Raw genomic sequence first — 21,737 nt, 5'->3', positions numbered from 1 at the left:
TTTGAAGATCAAGACAGAATAAGTGGATACAGGAGAAATTTACTTTTAGTAAAATACATTGTCCTTGTGACGACTTTCTCAATGTGAAATCAGTTATCCGCGGTCAAGTCTTACCTCATTCTGTGTTTCTGTACCTCCTTTTCTCTCATTCCTTCCTCTCTCCTTCCCTCTCTGACTTCCTCCCTCTGTTCATTCTATCATTCCTTATCATAAAATATATCTTTCTTCTTCCTGTCAGATTTTTTTTTTTTTTTGCTGGCTTCACATTGTTTTTCTTTTAGCTTTGATATTTTATTTTACTTTTTAAATGAACTGTATTGGGGAGACCTTGGTTACTCAAATCATCCATGTTTCAAATATATATTTCTAATAATACAGGATCTGTAATTGCACTGTGTGCCCACCACCCAAATTCAAATCATCTTCCGTCACCATATATTGGGCCCCTTTACCCCTCATGGCCCACCCTCTTCCCCCTGGGAACCACCACACTGTTGCCACTGTCTGTCTGTTTCAGTCTCTATCTCCCATTTGAGTGGAATCACATGGCGCTTACCTTTCTCTGCCTGACTTGTTTCCCTGAACGTCATAGCCTCCAGGTCCGTGCACGTTGTCACTGGCTTTGGTCTCTTCCAAGCCACTGTCCCTCAATGCTCTTTCCTTTGTCTTTACAGTTTCGTCATCGGAGAGGGGTTTTCTCCACGCTGGATTTTAGCATGCCGGGGCAAGAGATGGGGTGGGCTCCTCTTTAAGGTAGTTCTGTTCAATTAGAGTTTTTCTTCCAGAGTAAGCACTTCGTACCCTTCAGTACACAGTAGTGTTTTGTGCTACGAGAAGGATATGTTAGAACAAACGTTCGTGGAATATAGTCACTAACATAGTTGTCGTCTAAATGAAGTTTTTTTTTTTTAAAAAAAAGTCTATTTGTCTAATGTGTAGAACCAAGAAATATTTTTTTTTCATTGTCAATTTAGTTGCCATGTGAAATCTCTTACTTTACCCAAATGGTTTGTTGTGTATATCTGTGTTTTTTTAAATACATAATGCCATTTTCCTAAGGACAGATTAAAATTGCATTGCTGTGTCTTTGTATAAGTTATTCATACTCATGGATTCAGAGTCTCAACGAGATTGGTTAAAGAAATGACTCTATGGGCCATACTCTCTTTGTTGTACATACACAGATGGTTTTAATGATTGGTCCAAACCTCTGCTTCAACTCAAATCAGATGCTGTTCGGAAACAATTGACTGAAGTCAGAATGACAACTATGATCTCTTAAAGAATTTTTAAAAAAATTCACGAGGCAATATTTGAAGCACAGCTTTTACAGGATGTGTTATACTTGCCAACTGCCGTGGGATCTGGGACACTGAACTTTCTCTACTTCACTTCTTTTATTCGACAGCAATTAAAAAGATTTACTTCTTTATATGGATATTTGTTTATTCACACTGCCAATTCTTGTAATTCACTGAAACCCACATGTAGAATTAAATTCTTTTTTAAAGCTAACAAATTCAATTTTGTAGAATGAAAAAGGATGCTTAAGGGATCATAGTTTTGGAAAGACTGCTCTTTGTGAGGGAGTTTCGCAAACATTCTTTGGATAGTAGGAGAATTCATGTCCTTTCCAAGTTTATCTGGAGGATGAAAAGGCAACGGGTCGCCCCACATCTGGGGTCTCGGGGATAGGAACAGCAGATGTCTTTGCTGTTCTAATTGGCTTTAGCTGTATGTGGTTCTATAGCACGACGTACTGTCAAAGTTTAGTGGTCTGTGTAGTAATGGAATTCTACTCAGACGGCCTCGACGTTTCCGACTGGCTTTTTCTTAGAATCCCGTTGAAAGGTTTTAGTAACGGTATACTTTTGCCACGGGAAAAGTTAATCTCAGAATTCTGATTTTGGACTCCAAGGTAAACGTCATTAGTTCTTTTCTTTGGAATCAAAATGTGGAAGTCTTTTAAACGCAATCCAAGCTGTTAATGAAGAACAGACTGAAAGTCAGTGGTGGTGTCAAAGCCTAACCCAGAGGCTCTTCTCTGCATCCCAGTCCTTGTGGTTGGGTGGCGGTTCCGACGTGCGTCCGTAGGGAACAGTAGCATCTGGGGTAGGGGTGCAGGGTGATGCAGGCTTTGAGTGGTCGCAGGTGGCTCCGAGTGAAGGTCGTGACAGCTGTGGCCTCTTCCTCAGACTCTGGCGTGGGACCCCGATAGGCTTCCTGACATGGGTCCTTGGCGTCAGGAGAAGCTGCAGAGGACATGGGAGGGGGTGCGGTCACGGCCTGCTCCCCCCCCCCCTCAGCACAGCCCCCGCTCCTCCTAGTGGGGACTCACAATGTGTTTTTGAAGTTTTTTTGTTTTTGTTTTTGTGACAGAGATAGAGAGAGAGAGTCAGAGAGAAGGACAGATAAGGACAGACAGACAGAAAGGGAAAGAGATGAGAAGCATTAATTCTTTGTTTTGGCTCCTTAGCTGTTCATTGATTGCTTTCTCACATGTGCCTTGAAGGGGGGTGGGGCGCTACAGAAGAGCGAATGACCCCTTGCTCAAGCCAGTGATCATGTGGTCATGTCCATGACCCCACGCTCAAGCTGGTGAGCCCGCGCTCAAACCAGTGACCGTGGGGTTTCAAACCTGGGTCCTCTGCATCTCAGTCGACGCTCTATCCACTGCGCCACTGCCTGGTCAGGCCAACGTGTTTTAAGCATTGTACCCTTCCAGGGTTACAAGACCCTCTATGTTCCTGGTGTCATAGTGGCTGCAGACTTAACTTCGCACACTCAACTCCAGACCTAGCGCACTGGAATAGTCTTAGCCTTAGTTTATTTCTCTCCCTTTTCCCCGAGTCACAAAGATAAAACCCCCAAAGCAGCCCAGAGCCTGGAGCCAGACAGACAGATCCCAGTTCCAACTCAGCCCCAGCTCTGACTTGCTGGAGACGGGCTGCCATCCTGGAGGCTGAGTGTCTTCACCCTGTGCTAGCAGTCAGCCTTCAGTTAGGGAAGCGTCTCTTATCATATTCTAAATGGTAGAATGGAATTACAAGCTGAGCTGGTATTTTCAACCAAGTCAGGTAACGAAAAGAAAAGGAGGTGAGTTGAGGTAGTGGTCGTTTCTCCTGGAAGTTGTGTAACGATGAGGTCATGTTTGTGTGGCCACTGAGAGTCACTTGATGTGGCAGGTCCTTGCTTGTCACTGCATTTCCACTAAACCTTTGCAGTCTCTTTCCCGCAGATATTTCCTTTGACTAAACATCTGCAGAACTACCTGCGTGCTGGTTTTAACCCCTGGTCTGTCTCAACTTGTATCACAGCGGGATGAGGAAGGACCTGAGACCTCGCTTCAGGCGATCGGAAGTTTTGAGCATCTGGATGGCGGCTAATTTTTAGCAAGCTAACTATATTAAGAGATGGTTTGAGAAACAACCCCACGTCCCACTTCCTCCCATCCAACGAAGCATTCATAACGCTCCTGTCGGAGTCAGAATCAGCTTTCTTTCTTTTTTTTTTAGATTAGAAAATTAGAACTCACCCAGGTAATACCCATCTTTACTGAAATAAGCAGGTGGTTTAAGTCAACCTGGCCAGTGTTTATAGTCTAAACACTATAGCGCTTTCCCTTGAGGCCAGGTCAACTCTCAGTTCCACGAGGCACTGACGTTCCCCTGGAGGTCGTGCCGACGCCCGTGGAGTTTTGGTTCTTGGACCGGTTTTTTCCTCCACACGTGGTCCTGCAGGACGAAATGATGGAGGAGTTCAGGGTCCATCATCTCAGATCCTCTCTGTGAGCACCGACACGACAGCTTTCTCGGAAATCTAGTTCAACCGAGGCCCTTTGCTACAAAGAAAAATACATCGTTTTCTTATAATGTCACATACTGCTTACAAAACTTAGGGGGTATTGTCTAGCTTCATGTTCATTTTGAAAGTAACCCCTAAGTTTTGTGAGCAGTCTACTTTCAGGAACATTGCTTTTGGTATTACTATCCTGACTAGTTCAGCTCGTTTTCACCGGGTAGCTGAAAGCTGTGTAGTTATTTTAACCAGCGTCACCCCCATGCCATGCAATTCAAAAAAAATAAAAATAAGCACTGTGGATTAGTTTGTAGTATTAGAAAAGACCAGTGATGTCCGGAAATTACCTGTCATTTAAATTATAACTTCATTACATCTTTTTCCATTTATAAATTCGGATATGACACAGGTCAAATTGTGACTGTTGGAGCATACTTTGCAGAAAAGAACTTTATGTGATAGTATCTGTCTGAAAGTTAATTATTAATCCTATTTAGCAATAGTAGGAAAACAAAGAACCCTGTTACAAGACAGAGAGATATCTGTGTCTCTTTTTATTTTAGTTTTAATATAATTATTCCTCCTCAAATTCTGTCCCAAGTTGATGGGATACAGTGTCTTTTGCTTTGAAGTCAATGTGTTTATAGTATCTTTAAATGCCTTGTATTCTTAAGTGGAATATGCTTTTGCCATATCATAAAACACACATTTCCTTTATAATAACTGCTTTATTTCATTTTTCCACATTACAAGCTTCAGCAGCAAACATTTCATGTTATTTCAAGGATGCCAATGTACAGTGTGTCTGTAAAGTCATGGTGGATTTTGACCGGTCACAGGAAAGCAACAAAAGATGATAGAAATGTGAAATCTGCACCAAATAAAAGGAAAACTCTCCCGGTTTCATACCTATTCAGTGCAGCTTGATGTGGGCTCACACACAGATTTTTTATGGCTCCTTAGGTAGCTATCCCGTATAGCCTCTACAGACTCGTCACTGACTGATGGCCTACCAGAACAGGGTTTCTCCACCAAACTACTTGTTTCCTTCAACTGTTTATCCCACCGAGTAATGTTATTCCTATGTGGTGGCGCTTCATTATAAACGCGCCGATATTCACGTTGCACTTTGGTCACAGATTCGAATTTAGCGAGCCACAGAACACACTGAACTTTCCTCTGTACCGTCCACATCTCGACTGGCATGGCCGTGGACTGTTCCGCTGTATACACGGTGTTACGTCATCATCTGCGCATGCGCACATGCTGCCACATCATCTTACAGAAACTGGAAGGGTTTTCCTTTTATTTGGTGCAGATTTTACATTTCTATCGTCTTTTGTTGCTTTCCTGTGACTGGTCAAAAGTGGACCATGACATTACGGACACACTGTAGTTAGGAAATCATACTTGCCTTAGTCTGAAATTGAGATTTTTAAAAATATACTTTTCTGAATTGGAATGAACTGGTTACCCAAGTCTTAAATGTAATGCATAGCAATCAGTGTGCATTAAAGTCAGTAAATATAATAATATATCATCTAAATTCAAAGAAGACACTACAGAATAGTACCTGTGTCCATGACTGAATATGTCCATCAATGTTGAATACAGGAAGAACGTAAAAGTTCATTTGGTCCAGGAGTTTGGTTATAATTTTGTTTTTTTCCATAAGTTTTGTTTGCCTGTAAGAATAGGGAAAAAAATGAAGCTATTGGTGGAAAGTTAAGCTACCATGTGGAAAGCTGTGGTTATCATAGGGATACGACCATTCCTTAAGTCATTTGCCCAAGGTGACATGATTTCAAGCATATGTCTCCTAAACTGCTCAAAAATCAATGACTCATAGAGATGACAGAAAAAAAAATGACACTTATTCAGACTAATGAAATGAATTGAACTGAGCATTCTTCAAAAAGTTCATTTAATTATTGAGACTGACAGCATTTCAGACACAGCATGCAAGATACAGTTCACAGGAGGCGAAGAGACCAAGTGAAAAGTTAGAGCAACTCATGTCAAATGGCTTATTTCCCACACACCCTTTAGGTAAATATGGATTGAGTCTGTAAGCATAAGAATATGTAGATATTGGAGAGGATTCATAAATTAATTGTAAACAGGATAAAAGAAAAAGCGCTCTATTGATTAAAAAAACAACACGTGTTTAGAAATTGACTTTTTTTTTTTTTAATCACATCTAATTGAAAAATTTCTAACTATCTGGAATTTCTATGGCTACCTAAAAAATCTCTGTCATCATTTTTGGAAAATCTCTTCCAGGGACAACTCTTCTGGAGCCAGGAGATGTCGTCTAGCAGTCCTGTGATGGGTGTTCCCTCATGGGCTGAGTAAGTGGAGCCACGCCATTGCGTGGACCAGGGGTCCCCAAACTTTTTACACAGGGGGCCAGTTCACTGTCCCTCAGACCGTTGGAGGGCCGGACTATAAAAAAAACTATGAACAAATCCCTATGCACACTGCACAGATTTTATTTTAAAGTAAAAAAACAAAACGGGAACAAATACAATATTTAAAATAAAAAACAAGTAAATTTAAATCAAGAAACTGACCAGTATTTCAATGGGAACTATGCTCCTCTCACTGACCACCAATGAAAGAGGTGCCCCTTCCGGAAGTGCAGCAGGGGCTGGATAAATGGCCTCAGGAGGCCGCATGTGGCCCCCATGCCGTAGTTTGGGGACCCCTGGCGTGGACGGATCGCGGTTACCCGCAGAGCCATTCCTAGTGAAGCCGTTCGTGCCCAGAGAGCCGCCGTCATGCCTCGTTCACGCGTGTGCTGTATGAAAGAGCAAGTTAGACGTAGCCGGAGCCAGAACACCGTAGAAACAGAAGGAGAGGAGGAACAAACCGAGACTTGTTTAGAAAGGGAGTTTTCCCGCTGGGAAAGGGATTTGAGGCATGCCGCGGGCAGGGGCGGGCAGCGCAACGCCTACCCAGGAACTGAGGTTCTCTGCTTAGAGCTCACTGCAGAAAGACCACCTCGGTAGCTTGTAAATGGTAAGATAGTTTCAGATTTTCCCTCTCAGCTCTAGGGAAAGCTCTCCTATTGTGACAACAACAACAAAAAAGTTGTTTCTTTTTTCATTTTATAAGCTGTCAGCTGGAGTTGAAGAAGCCGGAGGAAGGTGTCAATTTTAATAAACACCGAATGCTGAGTAAACACCCAGCGCATTTATTTCCTGACAGCTGGAAGGGCGGGCTCGCCTCGTTCAGCGGATCTGCGCCCACTGGGGAAGGGAGGGTGCGGCTCAGTGCCCTGCGGGAGCCCCGACCGTGAAGGGGAGCTGGGTGCGTTCCATCTCACTCACCCGGTGGACACACCACTGCCGGGGAGAGCCACGCGCCTGCATGAATGCCCACGCTCCATAAAAATAGCCTTTCTCCCTTGGTGCTTTTTCCCAATCTATTTAGAAATAAAGGCAAGTTATTGTTTGGCACACATTCACACATGCATCTCTGGCTGTCCCATCATTCATTCGTATTCTCAGAGCCATTCCCCTCCCCCCACCGTCCCCCTCTCCCCATCTCCTGCTCAGGGAGCAACTGTGTGAGCCACAGGGTGTTGTTCTCAGGGAGGACGGCGGCGGCTGTCCTTAAATATCTATACATAATTCATAATCTATCACAGAGGATATATTTTTCAAAAGTTTTCCTTAGTGTCAGTGTTGCTTTTAGGTGTTTTTGTTTTTTTTTTTAAACCACAATCTACTTTTCTTATTATTTTACTGCTGGTCTTCTTGCATATGTTTGGTCAGAGACATAGATGATAAAGTTGCTTCTGTTTCTGCCACTTTCTTTTCTTTCTTTCTTTTTTTTTTTTTTTCTTTTCCTGTCTTTATAACCGGGGGGATGTTTTGCTTGGAGTGGAAAGGATTTTGTAGTCGTGTTTGAAGTGAGAAGGAGAAATAGTGCCTGGATGTTTGAAGGGCTGTCATTTTGAGCAGAGGTCAGATTTGTTTTGGGTGCTTGGAGAGAATGAGTGGATGGGAGTTCAGGACAAGGACGGGCCTCCCAGCTACTAAGGGGATGTAGCGGGGAGCAGTGTCTTTGAACGTACAAAAACCCAGCAGCAGCAGAATGGCAATTGTTAGCTTGATTGTAGACGGGAATTCCCCATCAACATGGATTTGAATGCCTTACTTAACTTCTGGGACCCTAGGAGACTATGATTCTTTTTTTTTTTTTTTTTGTATTTTTCTGAAGCTGGAAACGGGGAGAGACAGTCAGACAGACTCCCGCATGCACCCAACCGGGATCCACCCGGCATGCCCACCAGGGGGCGATGCTCTGCCCACCAGGGGGCGATGCTCTGCCCCTCCGGGCATCGCTCTGCCACGACCAGAGCCACTCTAGCGCCTGGGGCAGAGGCCAAGGAGCCATCCCCAGCGCCCGGGCCATCTTTGCTCCAATGGAGCCTTGGCTGCGGGAGGGGAAGAGAGAGACAGAGAGGAAGGAGGGGGGGGGATGGAGAAGCAAATGGGTGCTTCTCCTGTGTGCCCTGGCCGGGATTCGAACTCGGGACCCCCGCACGCCAGGCCGACACTCTACCGCTGAGCCAACCGGCCAGGGCCTATGATTCTTTTTTTTTTTTTTTTTAATGAGAGGAAAGGAGACAGAGAGACAGACTCCCATATGTGCCCCAATTGCGATCCACTCAGCAAGCTCCGTCTGTGCTGATGCTCAAATCAACTGAGCTATTTTTAGCACCTGAGGCTGATGCGTTCCAACCCAGCTATCAGCCCGTGGGGCTTATGCTCGAACCAATTGAGCCACTGGCTGCAGGAGGGAAAGAGGGAGAGAAGAGGGAGGGAAGGAGAGAACAACATGGTCGCTTCTCTTGTGTTCCCTGACTGGGAATTGAACCCAGGATGTCTATATGCTGGGCTGATGCTCTATCCACTGAGCCACTGTCCAGGGCCATTATGATTTAAAACATTTTTTTTTAAATTGAGTTTAGAGAGAGAGATAGGAAGAGGGGGAGGGGAGAGAGAGAGAGAAAGAGAAACAGCAATTTGTTGTCCCACTTATTTGTGCATTCCTTGGTTGATTCTTGTATGTGCCCTGACCTGGAACGGAATCTGCAACCTTGGTGTATCAGGACAACACCTTAACCAACTGAGCTACCCTGCTACGGTGTGAGTCTATGATTCTTGAAGTTCTCTTTTCTTCGTGACATTTTAATCATCAGTTTCACTAAAGTTTAATGGGTGGAAAACTGTTTTATACACTAGAGACATCATAAACTCTTATAATAAAGATACAGGATAAGATATTTGTCCATTGTGCCTGACAAATGGTTTAACCAGGAACTATCTGATTCCCCCTAAAACCGCCTGTGACTTCTATTCTAGAATGGATGTCTAGAGTTTAAATGTTCTTCAAAAACCAAGACTTCTTATTGTATCAAAGTTAGCTAGGTGTGTCAAAAAGTAACTTTGAAATTCATGCTTTCCAACAATAGTAAGAATCCGTAGTTCTTGGAGTTGTTTTTACTTTGAGAACATACAGTGGATTGTCTTCAACCGTAGTTCCAATTTTAATACGAGAGACCATTTCAGAGCGCTTATACACCAATTTTTCAGTGCAAGCCACAATCTTAAGAGCAAAATCAAATCGAGGAATTAGAGTGAAAGAAAATGAAATGACAACAAAGGTTGGGGATAACTCTTCCGTTTTTTCTTTTGGAAGCACAGACTTTTATTATATACTGCACCTGACCCCCGGTATTGTATTTTGCATAGCTGTGCCTGCCTGAGACGCCTTCTTTAACATCCACCTGTTTCTCAGTCGCTTCTTGTAGATCATGAATCAAGATTCTGTGTGATGGGGGAGTGATAAGGTGCACGTTTACTAGAGCAAGGAAAACACGGTTATCTTCCATTGGCAGACGCGTTCCCTTTTCTCTATCTCAGATCAGGTTTTCTCTGTGTCTTGATTATGCTCTTACCATTTCCTTTAGATATGTCACTGTATCTGGCTTCAGACCTTTCTCTTTATCTGCAGCTGTGCCAGGCAAGATCACACTTAACATGGGCTTGTCCAAACCCAGAGACTGCTGTAGGTGTGGGATAGCTCACTAGTAAGCTACATTCATTGCATGTTGAAATAAGGTTGCAGATATGTTAGAGTCAATAAAGTGTTTTGTTGAAATTACTTCTTAAATTGTGGCTACTCAAATATTTTAAAATTATACACGTGGCTTGCTTTATACTGCTATTGGTCAGTGCTGCTCTATAATCTAAACACCACCTTTCTTCAAAGCGCACACACATCCACAGGTACGCAACACTGGCCACAGTGGATAGATAGTCTTACGCACAAATTTACTGGCTGTCCCAGGAAACATGAGTAACCATAATAATAAGCACGTACTTAGCGCTTACCATGTGCCAGGCATTGCCCTAACCAACTTACATACATTAATTTATTTAACTTCCACTCTGAGATTATTATCCTCATGTTTACAGATGAGAAAGATAGGGCACAATAACATGTTTCAATAACCTGCCCGTGGTTACAGAACTAGAAAGTGGCTCGACTGGTTTGGAGAGTGTGACATAAGATGCAAGGGGAGTCATCGGAAGGCTCGTGTTGGGGACCGAAAGGCTTCTACTCTCTTATCTATTTCGTCTCATCCTGAGTTGCCTCCTCCCCTCCCATCACCTCACTGAGTCACATGGCTTTAACTGCAGACCAACAGTCATCCATGTTTGTATCTCTAGTTCCGGCTTCTCCCCTGAACTTACCTCTCTCTAACCTCTTCTCCTATGTCACCTGTGACTTGTACATCCAACTGCCGACCTGACATTTTCACCTGGACATCCATTTATTTAGTATGATCCAGGTACTGCTTTATACATATTGTTTTATTTTATTTTTTTGAGTGAGAGGAGGGGAGATAGAGAGACAGACTCCTGCATACATCCTGACTGGGATCCACTTGGCAACCGTTGTCTGGGGCTGATGCTCAAATCAACCAAGCTACCCTCAGTGCCTGGGGCCACACTTGAACCAATTGAGCCTCTGGCTATGGGAGAAGAAGAGAGAGAGAAGAGAGAGAGGGAGGAGGAGAGAAGCAGATGATTGCTTTTCCTTATGTGCCCTGACCAGGGATTGAACCTGGGATGTCTGCACGCCAGGCTGACGCTCTGTCCACTGAGCTGGCTGGCCAGGGCCTATTTTATTTTTATTTTATTCTATCTTATTAACATTATCACCATTTTACAGATGGGGACATTGCTGTTCAGGAAGCTTAAATATAATTTGTATGTGGTGAAGTCGGGAATTTGAATGTCAGCTTGTTTGACTTCAAGATTTATGTTTCAAAAGTTCCACTGTCATCATATATACAAATATTTTTGTATATTTTGTGCCTGTTTAGGAATTTTTTATTTTGCTCTAGTGATTTATTTTTCTACTCTTGTGTAAGCAACAAACCTTATTTAATTATAGTTTTAATACTGAATTTTAGTATTTCATAAAGTGTCTCATTCTTATTTCCCAATTTTTTGAGTAATTTCACCTATTTTTAATAACTGTTTTATTAGAATCATTTTAGAAATTATTAGAAAAGTGGGCTTTTGATTAGAACTGTATTAAATTATGAATAAATTTGATAAAATATAATAAAGCATAATGTAGATTTTTTGATTTTTTTAGTAAAATTTTATATATTTTGTTTATTCATATATTTTTATTAGTCTTATGAGTGGCTTTTTTCCCACTAAATACATGAACTGATTATTATTTATATAGTAAAAAACATGGCTTTGATTATGTTTATTAGCCATTGTCATTTAAAACTATCATTTTATTTCTGATATTTTTTGGTTTTGTGTTCAGGGTTTTCTGTGTAGTTATTCTATAAAATATTATACTTTTTAGTTTTTTTCTAATGTTTATTTCTTTTGTTTTCTTGCTTTGTTGCATTGGCTAAGCTCTCTGAAAAGGAAAAATAATGGTACTGAAAGAGGGTGTTCTATTGTGTTTTGGTTTTAACAAGAAAAATCTGTCTTTCACTATTAAGTATATATGTATATAATGTTGATTGCCATTTTGAAATTAACATGGCGGTGTCTTTGTGATCAAATTATTACTGTCCGTTGATGTGCGGTTGCAATGAAAACTTGTTATTAGATATCTTAGTATGTTAAATATTATGTTGCAACCAGGGGAGATTTGCACACATTCTCACAAAATGCTTTGTTCATCTTGTTTTCGATCTGGCTATACAAAGCTGGTTTAACCTAGGAGGAATGCAGTGGACACGGGGAACATGACTCAGCAGAAGCAAGCATACCGTCAGTAGGTGTTAGCTGACAGCAAATAAAGCAAAGTAGAATTACATAGACAGGGGACACAGGAAACCCAGGGTCAAATGGAAGTTCACAAGATCCAACTTATTTTGGAACCAAGCCCCTGGAAAGATCATTCATTCTCTTACAGCGCGGGATGAAAATTCGTGCTCCCAATGATAATCTCTCAACCCAGAGTGAATGGTACGCAGTACACGCTTGATTCTGCAGGGTAGTGTGGTTTGTAATGGACACGTTTCTGAAGGATTTTCTGAAGTTGTACTGATCTGAACAGTTTTTTTATTTGGATTGTCTCATTTTTCCCATTGACTTCATGTACAAGAGGCATTACTCTACTTTTGTTGATGGAACGCATGTGTATTTTTCTTTTATTATCAGTGAGTTCCTAAGTAGGAAGATGCTGTTTATTTTTAAACATTTACTCTAGCCCCTTAGGACAGTATCATGCACGCCCTAACTTCCGTGAATTCTACCAAACAGGGAAGCAGGACTTTAGCGGGAAGAGGCTCCGTGATCAGACATTCTCGGGCTCTAACCCCCCGTTTGGCTGCCAAATACTTAGTGTGACCTCGGGCAGGTGAGCTATATCTATCGGAGTCTCCGTTTCCTCCCTTGTACAACGGTACCAAACGTGTCAGCCAGGATCGCGGTGAGGGTGAAAGGAGGTGAACTCTGAGAGGTGCCTGGCATGCCACAGACCCCCAGCACACCTCAGCGTGACCGTGCGGAGGAGCCACTGAACCGACAGCCACATCACTGCTGTGACATGTCTTCCCACCAGGCTTTGATGCTATGGACTTGTTTGACTCTGCTGATTTCTCCGATTTCTCATGATAATGAAGCCGACTACGTGTCAGTTTCTTGTCGCTGATGGACTGGCTGATCTGAGTTTGGAGGCAGAACGTAACTGAAGTCTACTCCTAATTAGAGTTTATTTAGCACATGAGACCAAGTACCGCTCATGAATATGGATCCCATTAACAACACTGACAAGCACGTTATTATGCACATTAGACGCGACTCACTGTTTGCTTGGCTTTTGACTTATGATGAATCTGGTATTTCTGAGGAAGAAAAAAAAAATCGTGCCAGTTTTGGAATCAGGTGGGGGCATGTTGCACTAAAACTCACACCAAGCCTGAGAAGTTTGGAAATTATATTTTGGTTGGCCGCTCTAGGCGTAACGAACTGTTTCGTAGGCTGTAAAGCGGGCATCTGGCTTTTTGCTCTACCTGCGTTAATAGGAATAGAGGAAACGGGCCAAGGAGACATTCTCTGGTCCCAAAGGTTGATTTGTAACATAAGGCAGTATTAATTAATCACAGGAAGCTGGTATCTGAGAATATTTTTAGACTTAACACATATCGATGTGGCTCTTGTGGTAACAGCAGCGAAAGAATGTGGTGTGAGCTGAAATACGACCTTCCCACACGGGCAGCTGCACAAGGACGTCAGGGCAGCACCAGATTGGTGCTGATCGGGACTAGAAATCAAGCCTGAGGCTGAAAATTCAGAACGAGGGCCAGATGTTATTTTCATGAGCCCTTCTAATAACCAGCAGCCGGGCCGGCACAGATGGAACCAAACGACTTTCCCTCAAATATTATTTCAGCACTCCAATAATCGTTTAATTTGTTACAAACATTTCTGAACGTCGGTGAAAAGATAAATATTATCACTGAGGATTTAATGATATGAGTGGCTATTGTTTATCCAGTCTTACGTGCCAGGCCCTCCGCTCAGCATGGTGTTTTCCGTATTTCCATTTTATCTTTCACTCTTCCCTCCAACGCTGTTTGTTGGGTACCATTGTCATCCCCCATCTTCAACTTCTCTGCAGGTTAGGGAGATTTCCGCGGTTCTCACAATGGGTAAAATATAGAAGTTGGGATTTGAACCCGGAGATGTCTGACATCTAGCTGTGAACCATGATACAAAACTACCTTCGTTACCAGGCGTGACAACCCTGGGTAGGGCCATCAGACCTGCAGTTTTTAAGAGATTTTTTTTTTTTTTTTTTTTTTGTATTTTTCTGAAGCTGGAAACGGGGAGAGACAGTCAGACAGACTCCCGCATGCGCCCGACCGGGATCCACCCGGCACGCCCACCAGGGGCGACGCTCTGCCCACCAGGGGGCGATGCTCTGCCCATCCTGGGCGTCGCCATATTGCGACCAGAGCCACTCTAGCGCCTGGGGCAGAGGCCAAGGAGCCATCCTGGCTCCGATGGAGCCCCGGCTGCGGGAGGGGAAGAGAGAGACAGAGAGGAAGGATGGGGGGCGGGGGCGGTGGAGAAGCAAATGGGCGCTTCTCCTATGTGCCCTGGCCGGGAATTGAACCTGGGTCCCCCACACGCCAGGCCGACGCTCTATCGCTGAGCCAGCCGGCCAGGGCCAGACCTGCAGTCTTTATTCGACCGAAGCTTGTGCAAAATCTGTCCAGGGGATCGGCTGTCCCAGAAAAACTGTGTCGCCACGTCAGGGCGCAGATGAGAGGTTCAGAGAAGAGGCAAGATGAACCTTAGTTTGATAGTGTCAAGGGACCCTCCTTCTGCTGCTCTTAGGGAGGAACAAGGACGGGATGATGGAAAAGTGTAGGCAGGTGTCCATAGTCTCCCCCCTCCCCCACAGTTTCACTCTCCAAGGTTTCAGTGGTCCGAAAATATGAACTGGAAAGTTCCAGAAATAAACAGCTCATAAGTTTTTAATTTGCACGCTGTTCCGAGCACCTCAGTTCATCTCATCACGTGGGCACCGTGACATCGCACATCAGGTCGTCGCAGGAAGAGGGTGACTTCCACAGTCACGGAACTCTTACGAGAGAATCCTGTTGTAATCGTTTTCTTTTGTGATTAGCGATTGCTAGCCTCTTACAGGGCTTAATTTATAAGTGACACTTCATCGTACACGTGTATATACAGTATAGGAGAGGAGACGGTATGCGCGTGTGTGTGAATGTGTGTGTACCGGCAGCGGGAAGGATGTTTCAGGGAGGCCGAGTCGTCGTTATGGTGCCTTATAAACTGCTCTGAACCGCCCGCGCCCACATCCCAGCAGGACAGGGGCTGCTCAGCAGTGTGATCTCAGGTTCCCAGAAGGTCCCGTTTATCCCAGTGACTCCCTAACTGTGTGACCGTGGACAAAAGTCGGTGCTTAGTGTCACGGGTTCCCCCACATGCCTCTGCGCCGGGTAATAAATGTGAAGGCACCAATTGGCTCACTCGGAGGGGACGGGAGCATCTGTTGATAGTGGTAGCCATCCCCTTGCAGCACGGTGTGTGTGCGCGCGCACTCGCGGGCACGCGCACCTGTGTAAACACGTGCCAGTGGCCCCTCCTCCCCTTGGCCGACGAGAAGTAGAGGAGCCAGGCAGAGTGGCTTTGCAGTCCCCGTCGGTCCTCACGACACCCCTAGGAAGCAGCATTGTGCGCACACTCGCGGGCACGTGCACCTGTGTAAACACGTGCCTGTGGTCCCTTCTCCCCTTGGCTGACGAGAAGTAGAGGAGCCAGGCAGAGTGGCTTTGCAGTCCCTCCCAGTCGGTCCTCACGACACCCCTAGGAAGCAGCATTGTGCGCGCACTCGCGGGCACGCGCACCTGTGTAGACACGTGCCGGTGGCCCCTCCTCCCCTTGGCTGACGAGAAGTAGAGGAGCCAGGCAGAGTGGCTTTGCGGTCCCAGTCGGTCCTCACGACACCCCTAGGAAGCGGCATTGTAAAGACGGAAGAAGTGAGGTGGAAGGAAGTTCAGTTCATGGCTCGTGTTGAACACCCACAGCTCGGTTTGCAGGGGACCGGACCCAGACGGACTCCCTCCAAAAGCCCCATTGGGACCGAGCACACTCCCCTGCTTTCTGCCGCGGCCAGCATCTCCTCAGCACTGGAGGCCGGTCTCAACGCGCCTGTTTGACTCTTGGGCAAGTGATATATAAAAACATAGAGCAGTAGGACAATGAATGGGATGACACGTTAGAATGATTTACTGTATTTTTTCGCTCCGTAAGACACACCTTTTTTCCCCCCAAAAGCGGAGGGGAAATTGCCCGTGCATCTTATGGAGCGAATGTTCATTTCTTTCAGCTGCTGCGGGTTCCCGGACAAATAGAAGAATATTTGCACATTAAAGTCTCTTCTCATTTGTTAATAACAGTGCTGATGGTTGTTAACACTGCTGCTGAGCTTACATTGTTGATATATTATTGTGGTATATTTTATTAAATGTTTTAACACACCATTTGGTTCAGAATATTCTTTTCCTTATTTTCCTCCTTAAAACCCTAGGTGCGTCTTACGGTCAGGCGCGTCTTATGGAGTGAAAATTACGGTATTTAATTCAAATGCCTATTTCTAAGACTGTGTCTATCCTTAGAGTTTGTGTCTGGCTGAACATTACTAGCTAATTAGACATTTACACGAAGTGTTGACGATGGCTGTGTCCTTTGGGTAGAGGTGTCTTATATCTCCCACATAATCTCACGTGGGTCTTAATAAGATTTTACTTCACTGCTATCATTTGAATTTTACTATTGCATCAATAGTGGTTTTCCGAATGACCTTTTATTAGCAACTCTTTTATCTTCTCGTTTTAACTTTTGATCAAAGAAAAGATAATGCAAAATGTCTCTAAAATACAGATATCTAAAATATAAAAAAGTAGTGAAAACACCGGGGCTTTTTAACTGCCGAATCTCACTCTGAGGTCTGCTCCTTTAGGCTCAGTTGAATGGGCGGACTTTCCTTCCGGTATTTTTTTCTCCAGTCTGTTCTGGTTGGTTAATATATACTTATTATTATTATTATTATTATTATTGTTATTTGATTTGGCCTTTCATGATTTTGTAAAAATATAAATAAAAAGAGAACAGATAGGCCACTTTAAAATCAAATTTGTTTTAGTAATTTAATTTTCTGAAAATTAGAAGAAATCACACACAGCGGCTTTTTTTTTTCCCCTTTTTTTTTTTTTTTTTTTTGTATTTTCTGAAGCTGGAAACCGGGAGAGACAGTCAGACAGACTCCCGCATGCGCCCGACCGGGATCCACCCGGCACGCTTGCTGCGGGAGGGGAAGAGAGAGACAGAGAGGAAGGAGAGGGGGAGGGGTGGAGAAGCAGATGGGCGCTTCTCCTGTGTGCCCTGGCCAGGAATCGAACCTGGGACTCCTGCACGCCAGGCCGACACTCTACCACTGAGCCAACCGGCTAGGGCTCAGCGGCTTTAAACTAAACAGTGGTTTATGCGCACTTTCCAATGAAGAGTGTCTAAACTATCATGTCAAACCGGCCTGGTCAGGTGGTTTTATTGAGACCGGTGCCTGGGTCCAACCTGGTGTTCCTGTTCTTAGAACCCTCTTCTGTTACTGACTGACACCATGGAACGCATAAAATTAATATGCAAATAAAATTATCTGCATAATTAGTACTTGGAGACAAGATTTTAAACAGTTCTTGTCTGCAAGGATCACTTTACATATTTATATTTCTGAGGAAGGTAACTATCTAATTATGTGGCTTTCCTACAACCATGGCTAATTGGGACCAATTTCTAGAAATCATGTCCTAATTAGATAAAACTAATTTGTGGAGGTAGTTTACCACTTTGGCTCTTGACGTGGATAACGAGGAAGGATCTTGGCATAAGACACTGAAGGACACACTACTATTTATAAGAGTCTGAATTTAGAGATCAGGTTTCTGTTTGCAGTCGGAATGATCTGGGGCCGGGAGAGGCCGCGGGCGGGCCAACGCGGAGAGGGAGCTGAGGCGAGCTGTCTGATAACTGGAAGGAAGGCAGCCACCTGCCTGGCTGTCTTTAGCCATCCTGACTTATTCCTCTGTCCGCACTCCTGTGAAGCAACTGGCTTTTTGTCTCCATTCCCAAGATATTGAGGAGGACACAGTGCTTCATTTTTACCCTGCTGTTCAAGCCAAATTATACAAAACTGGCCAGTTACCGTTGATCTCGGCCTGGGCTGGATATGTTGTGAGAATTAGTTGATCGCAGGAATCCATGTCGGGTCTATACTAACGAGGCCAAGTGAAGAGTGTCGTAATGAGGCCCCCCCGTTTGAGAAGCCTGGCTGTGACGTGAGTGGAGACACAGTCCCCCCCGGGGGAGGGGTGGTGTCTAGGGGGAGGGGCGGTGTCTTCTACATGGAAGAATCCGGACGCCATCTGAACCTTGTTCTTCAAGCCCTACTCATTCCTGTGACCTTGGAGGTGTATTTCTAAAGCGTCTACTCTAATTTAATGGTGCAATTTATAATAAAAAAAAGCATAGAAAAGCACGCAGCGATATGGGACTTGAAGAGAGGTAAATGCTGGTAGAAATTAATTTGGAACATGCTCTCCCTACTGGGCAACTTCATTGGTTCCCATCACTCTGGAAACCAGAGCGAAGACGAGGAGATCAACAATGACCTGCTCCTTTTCTTTTATCCCCGGAAGAGCCTTGAGCAACAATGTGTTTAACTTGTCTGCCGTGGGTCCTTGCTGAGCTTCTGTGAGGTTTATATTTATTGATGAGGTTTCTATTTATTGCCACAGTGTAGCAATATCATACATGCAGTCCAGGGTGGTGGTGAGCAGCAGGGGATCCCGCTCTGCAATAGATGGAAGATGATCATACATCTTGTCTCAGCCGGAAGGGGAGGCCTTTCGAGTGACAGCACAAGCTCCTTTAGCGGGGGGCACGGAATTGCAAGTCAGAAAGGGACTCACTCGTGCTTCTAGCAGGGGGTTGGCTGTGTGGTGAGGGTCTGAATAAAGGGGACTCCCGGGATGATAACAAGAGCTGGGGCGTTCAAACGGGACCCTTCCGTCCACCAGATTGCTAAATGTCTGCCAGTATAAAAACACATTTTGCTTTCTGTGTTGTGTGCTGATTTGTAACATTCCCGGCCAGGCTCCCTTCCTGTTCACCGCCACAGGGTCCAGACAGTGCACGGGCCCGCGGCTGCTTCTCCACGTGTTCCAATCTCCCCTCATTTTTTACGGGACTGCAGTGACGCGGGTCGGCATCTTTGGCTATTCGAGATTCTGTGACTTAAAGAGGAACTGTTTGGGTCTCCTTCTCAGGTACCAGGAGAAATCGAACACAAGGATGTGGTGCTGGTGGTCACCAGGGGTGTCTGGACGCTGGGTGATGGCCCATTGGGGTGAGGAGTGTGGCTCGACTATCCGTGTCTGCTCACCTCTCGCGGTCCTCACTGTTGAGGGGTCAGGGAGGGCGGAGGCAGAGAAGTGCCGTTCTTGAATATCAGAGCCAACCTAAGATGGAAGCTGAGCGGCCAGGTTTGATGTCGTCACCTCTACAGGCACTCTACAGGCAGCCCTCTCTTAAGTCTGTTTGGAAGTGACTATAGATTTTATGTCATGTAAATATAGTTTCATTTTTTACCCCCTCATTAAAAAATAAGACTTCCCTTTTTTTTTTTTTTTTTTAATTTTTCTGAAGCTGGAAACCGGGAGAGACAGTCAGACAGACTCCCGCATGCGCCCAACCGGGATCCACCCGGCACGCCCACCAGGGGCGACGCTCTGCCCACCAGGGGGCGATGCTCTGCCCCTCCGGGGCGTCGCTCTGTTGCGACCAGAGCCACTCTAGCACCTGGGGCAGAGGCCAAGGAGCCATCCCCAGCGCCCGGGCCATCTTTGCTCCAGTGGAGCCTCGGCTGCGGGAGGGGAAGAGAGAGACAGAGAGGAAGGAGAGGGGGAGGGGTGGAGAAGCAGATGGGCGCTTCTCCTGTGTGCCCTGGCCGGGAATCAAACCCGGGACTTCTGCACGCCAGGCTGACACTCTACCGCTGAGCTAACCGGCCAGGGCCAAGACTTCCCTTTTGATGACAAGACTCCCCCAACTTTGAATATTCAACGTTTTTGAATAGTGACTGTTAGGACTTACTGGTAGTGCATTTTACTTTGATCCAAGCTGACTGGATGGACTGAGATTCCTTCTCCCGAACTCGGACGTCCACTGTCATGTTGGCAGCCACGTGGTGGGGGTGGGGCATCTGATTGCCAGAAGTGCAGCTGGGGAAACAAGTTCAGTGTTAGTCTCAAGCTTATGAGGTTTCTGCAAATATACTCAAAGATCTGCTGACTATGGCAGGGCGAGGAAGGAGCCATTTGTGCCAGTCGCACGGAATGTATAACTATTATACAAAAAGAATGAGCACCTTTCGGTTAATTTGTCTGGTTCCACCATCCTGGGGTTGAGTGGGGTCGCTTCATAATTGATTTAGCCCCAGCCCCTGGCTCTGATTGGGACTCTAGGTTCCATATAAGGTTCCCAACTCCCCTTCCCAATTCAAGCCTCAAAACCAAGTGTCCCCGTAAACTCTGGCGTTCCTGGAAGGTGTGTGTCTAACAGAAGGTGAACTCTCCAGTCCTGCCATTGTTCTAGAATGTGTCCACGGGCAAGTTCGAGTTCCTAACACTCCTTGAGTTTCAGTGTGTCCCCCTAAAAGGTGGGGCAGACAGGGCTGCCGTGGGATGTTACCCAGACTGTGACGTGGCTGTGGGGTTTGGGACATGCGGGCACTGGACAGCTGCCCACTCCCTTCTCTTCCCCCCGCTGCTGGGAGTTTCAGAAACGTCGGTGCACGGGCCCAGAAGGATAGCGCACGGTGGGAGAACTGAGCAGAATCTGATTCTTGTTCTTCGTCAGATCGTACTCCGTTGCGAAGTCTTATGAGGTCCAGCCCTCCCACCTGGCAAACGGGAGGGAGGGGCCCGTTTGCTCCCACCCCACCAGGCTGTGGGCACGGCCGAGTCTGCTGGACTGCTTCCGAGCTGGGTCCAGGGGACCTCCAGTTACTCGTCATGAGACCGCTGTGACCTCACTAATGTTTATTGGCTTCTTTTGATCAAAGAGCAACAGACAAACCGGGCATATGAGGGGTGTGGCGAGTTACAGGTGAGTTTGGCAAGGCCGCCTAACCACAATAGCAGCGTCCCTGTCCTCACAGGGAAACGTGTGACAGGCATCCAGAGGGCTCAGTGAACTTCCACGAGCACTTATCAAGCCCTGGGCACAGAGCTGGCGGCACCACTGAGGAGGCTCCTAAAGAGACTAGAAGAAGCGGGAAGCGTCGTGTGAGAGATGTCCACAAATGCAGTCCACACCTGCTAAGCCTGCTGAGTGGGGGGAGCCCGGTGCCCCGGGGCACAGGAAGAGTCCGAGCTGCGTCACCAGAGCTGATGGGCAGAGCAGACTTCCCACTGGAGCCACTGTCTGAGCTGGTCTTGGAGAATAATAGGATCTAGCCAAGTAGAGAAGGAAACATTTTTCCTGAGTCAAGGGGTTCAGGACCAAAGTGGGTGAGTCTTTGCTGTTCACAGAGTTTCAGAGGAAGAGGGCGGGGGAGGAGAAGCCGCAGAGAGTGGCAGCTGGGCAGATCACGAAGGACTTGGCCACTCCAATACCGATAGAAAAGGCTTCTCCAGTGTCTATTACGGCCAGGCCCGCCACTGACCACTTCCCTAGTAATTAGTTCATGTGGTCCTTATAACAAACTTAGGAAATAAGTCGGATTATGGGGTTTTCTTTGTGTGTGTGTTTTTTTTGTAGTTTTCCAAAGTTAGAGAAGCTGGAAGGCAGTCA

At 45.5% G+C, this 21,737-nt stretch overlaps 1 protein-coding gene across 1 annotated transcript in view; it reads right to left on the bottom strand.

The window, feature by feature from the left end:
- Window positions 1-21,737, bottom strand: part of LOC136379478 (mast cell carboxypeptidase A-like) — a 29,583-nt gene that overhangs the window by 5,771 nt on the left and 2,075 nt on the right. Inside the window, 11 exon segments of the mRNA XM_066346898.1 lie at window positions 2,031-2,106; window positions 2,108-2,252; window positions 3,644-3,679; window positions 3,682-3,720; window positions 5,359-5,509; window positions 7,144-7,182; window positions 7,184-7,225; window positions 9,316-9,417; window positions 9,536-9,638; window positions 20,037-20,064; window positions 20,067-20,164. Of these exon segments, the coding sequence (XP_066202995.1) occupies window positions 2,031-2,106; window positions 2,108-2,252; window positions 3,644-3,679; window positions 3,682-3,720; window positions 5,359-5,509; window positions 7,144-7,182; window positions 7,184-7,225; window positions 9,316-9,417; window positions 9,536-9,638; window positions 20,037-20,064; window positions 20,067-20,164 (859 nt within the window).

Source organism: Saccopteryx leptura, chromosome 8 (assembly GCF_036850995.1).
Source record: "Saccopteryx leptura isolate mSacLep1 chromosome 8, mSacLep1_pri_phased_curated, whole genome shotgun sequence".
Classification (NCBI taxonomy): Eukaryota; Metazoa; Chordata; class Mammalia; order Chiroptera; family Emballonuridae; genus Saccopteryx; species Saccopteryx leptura.
This window is presented reverse-complemented; position numbering and strand designations above follow the sequence as displayed.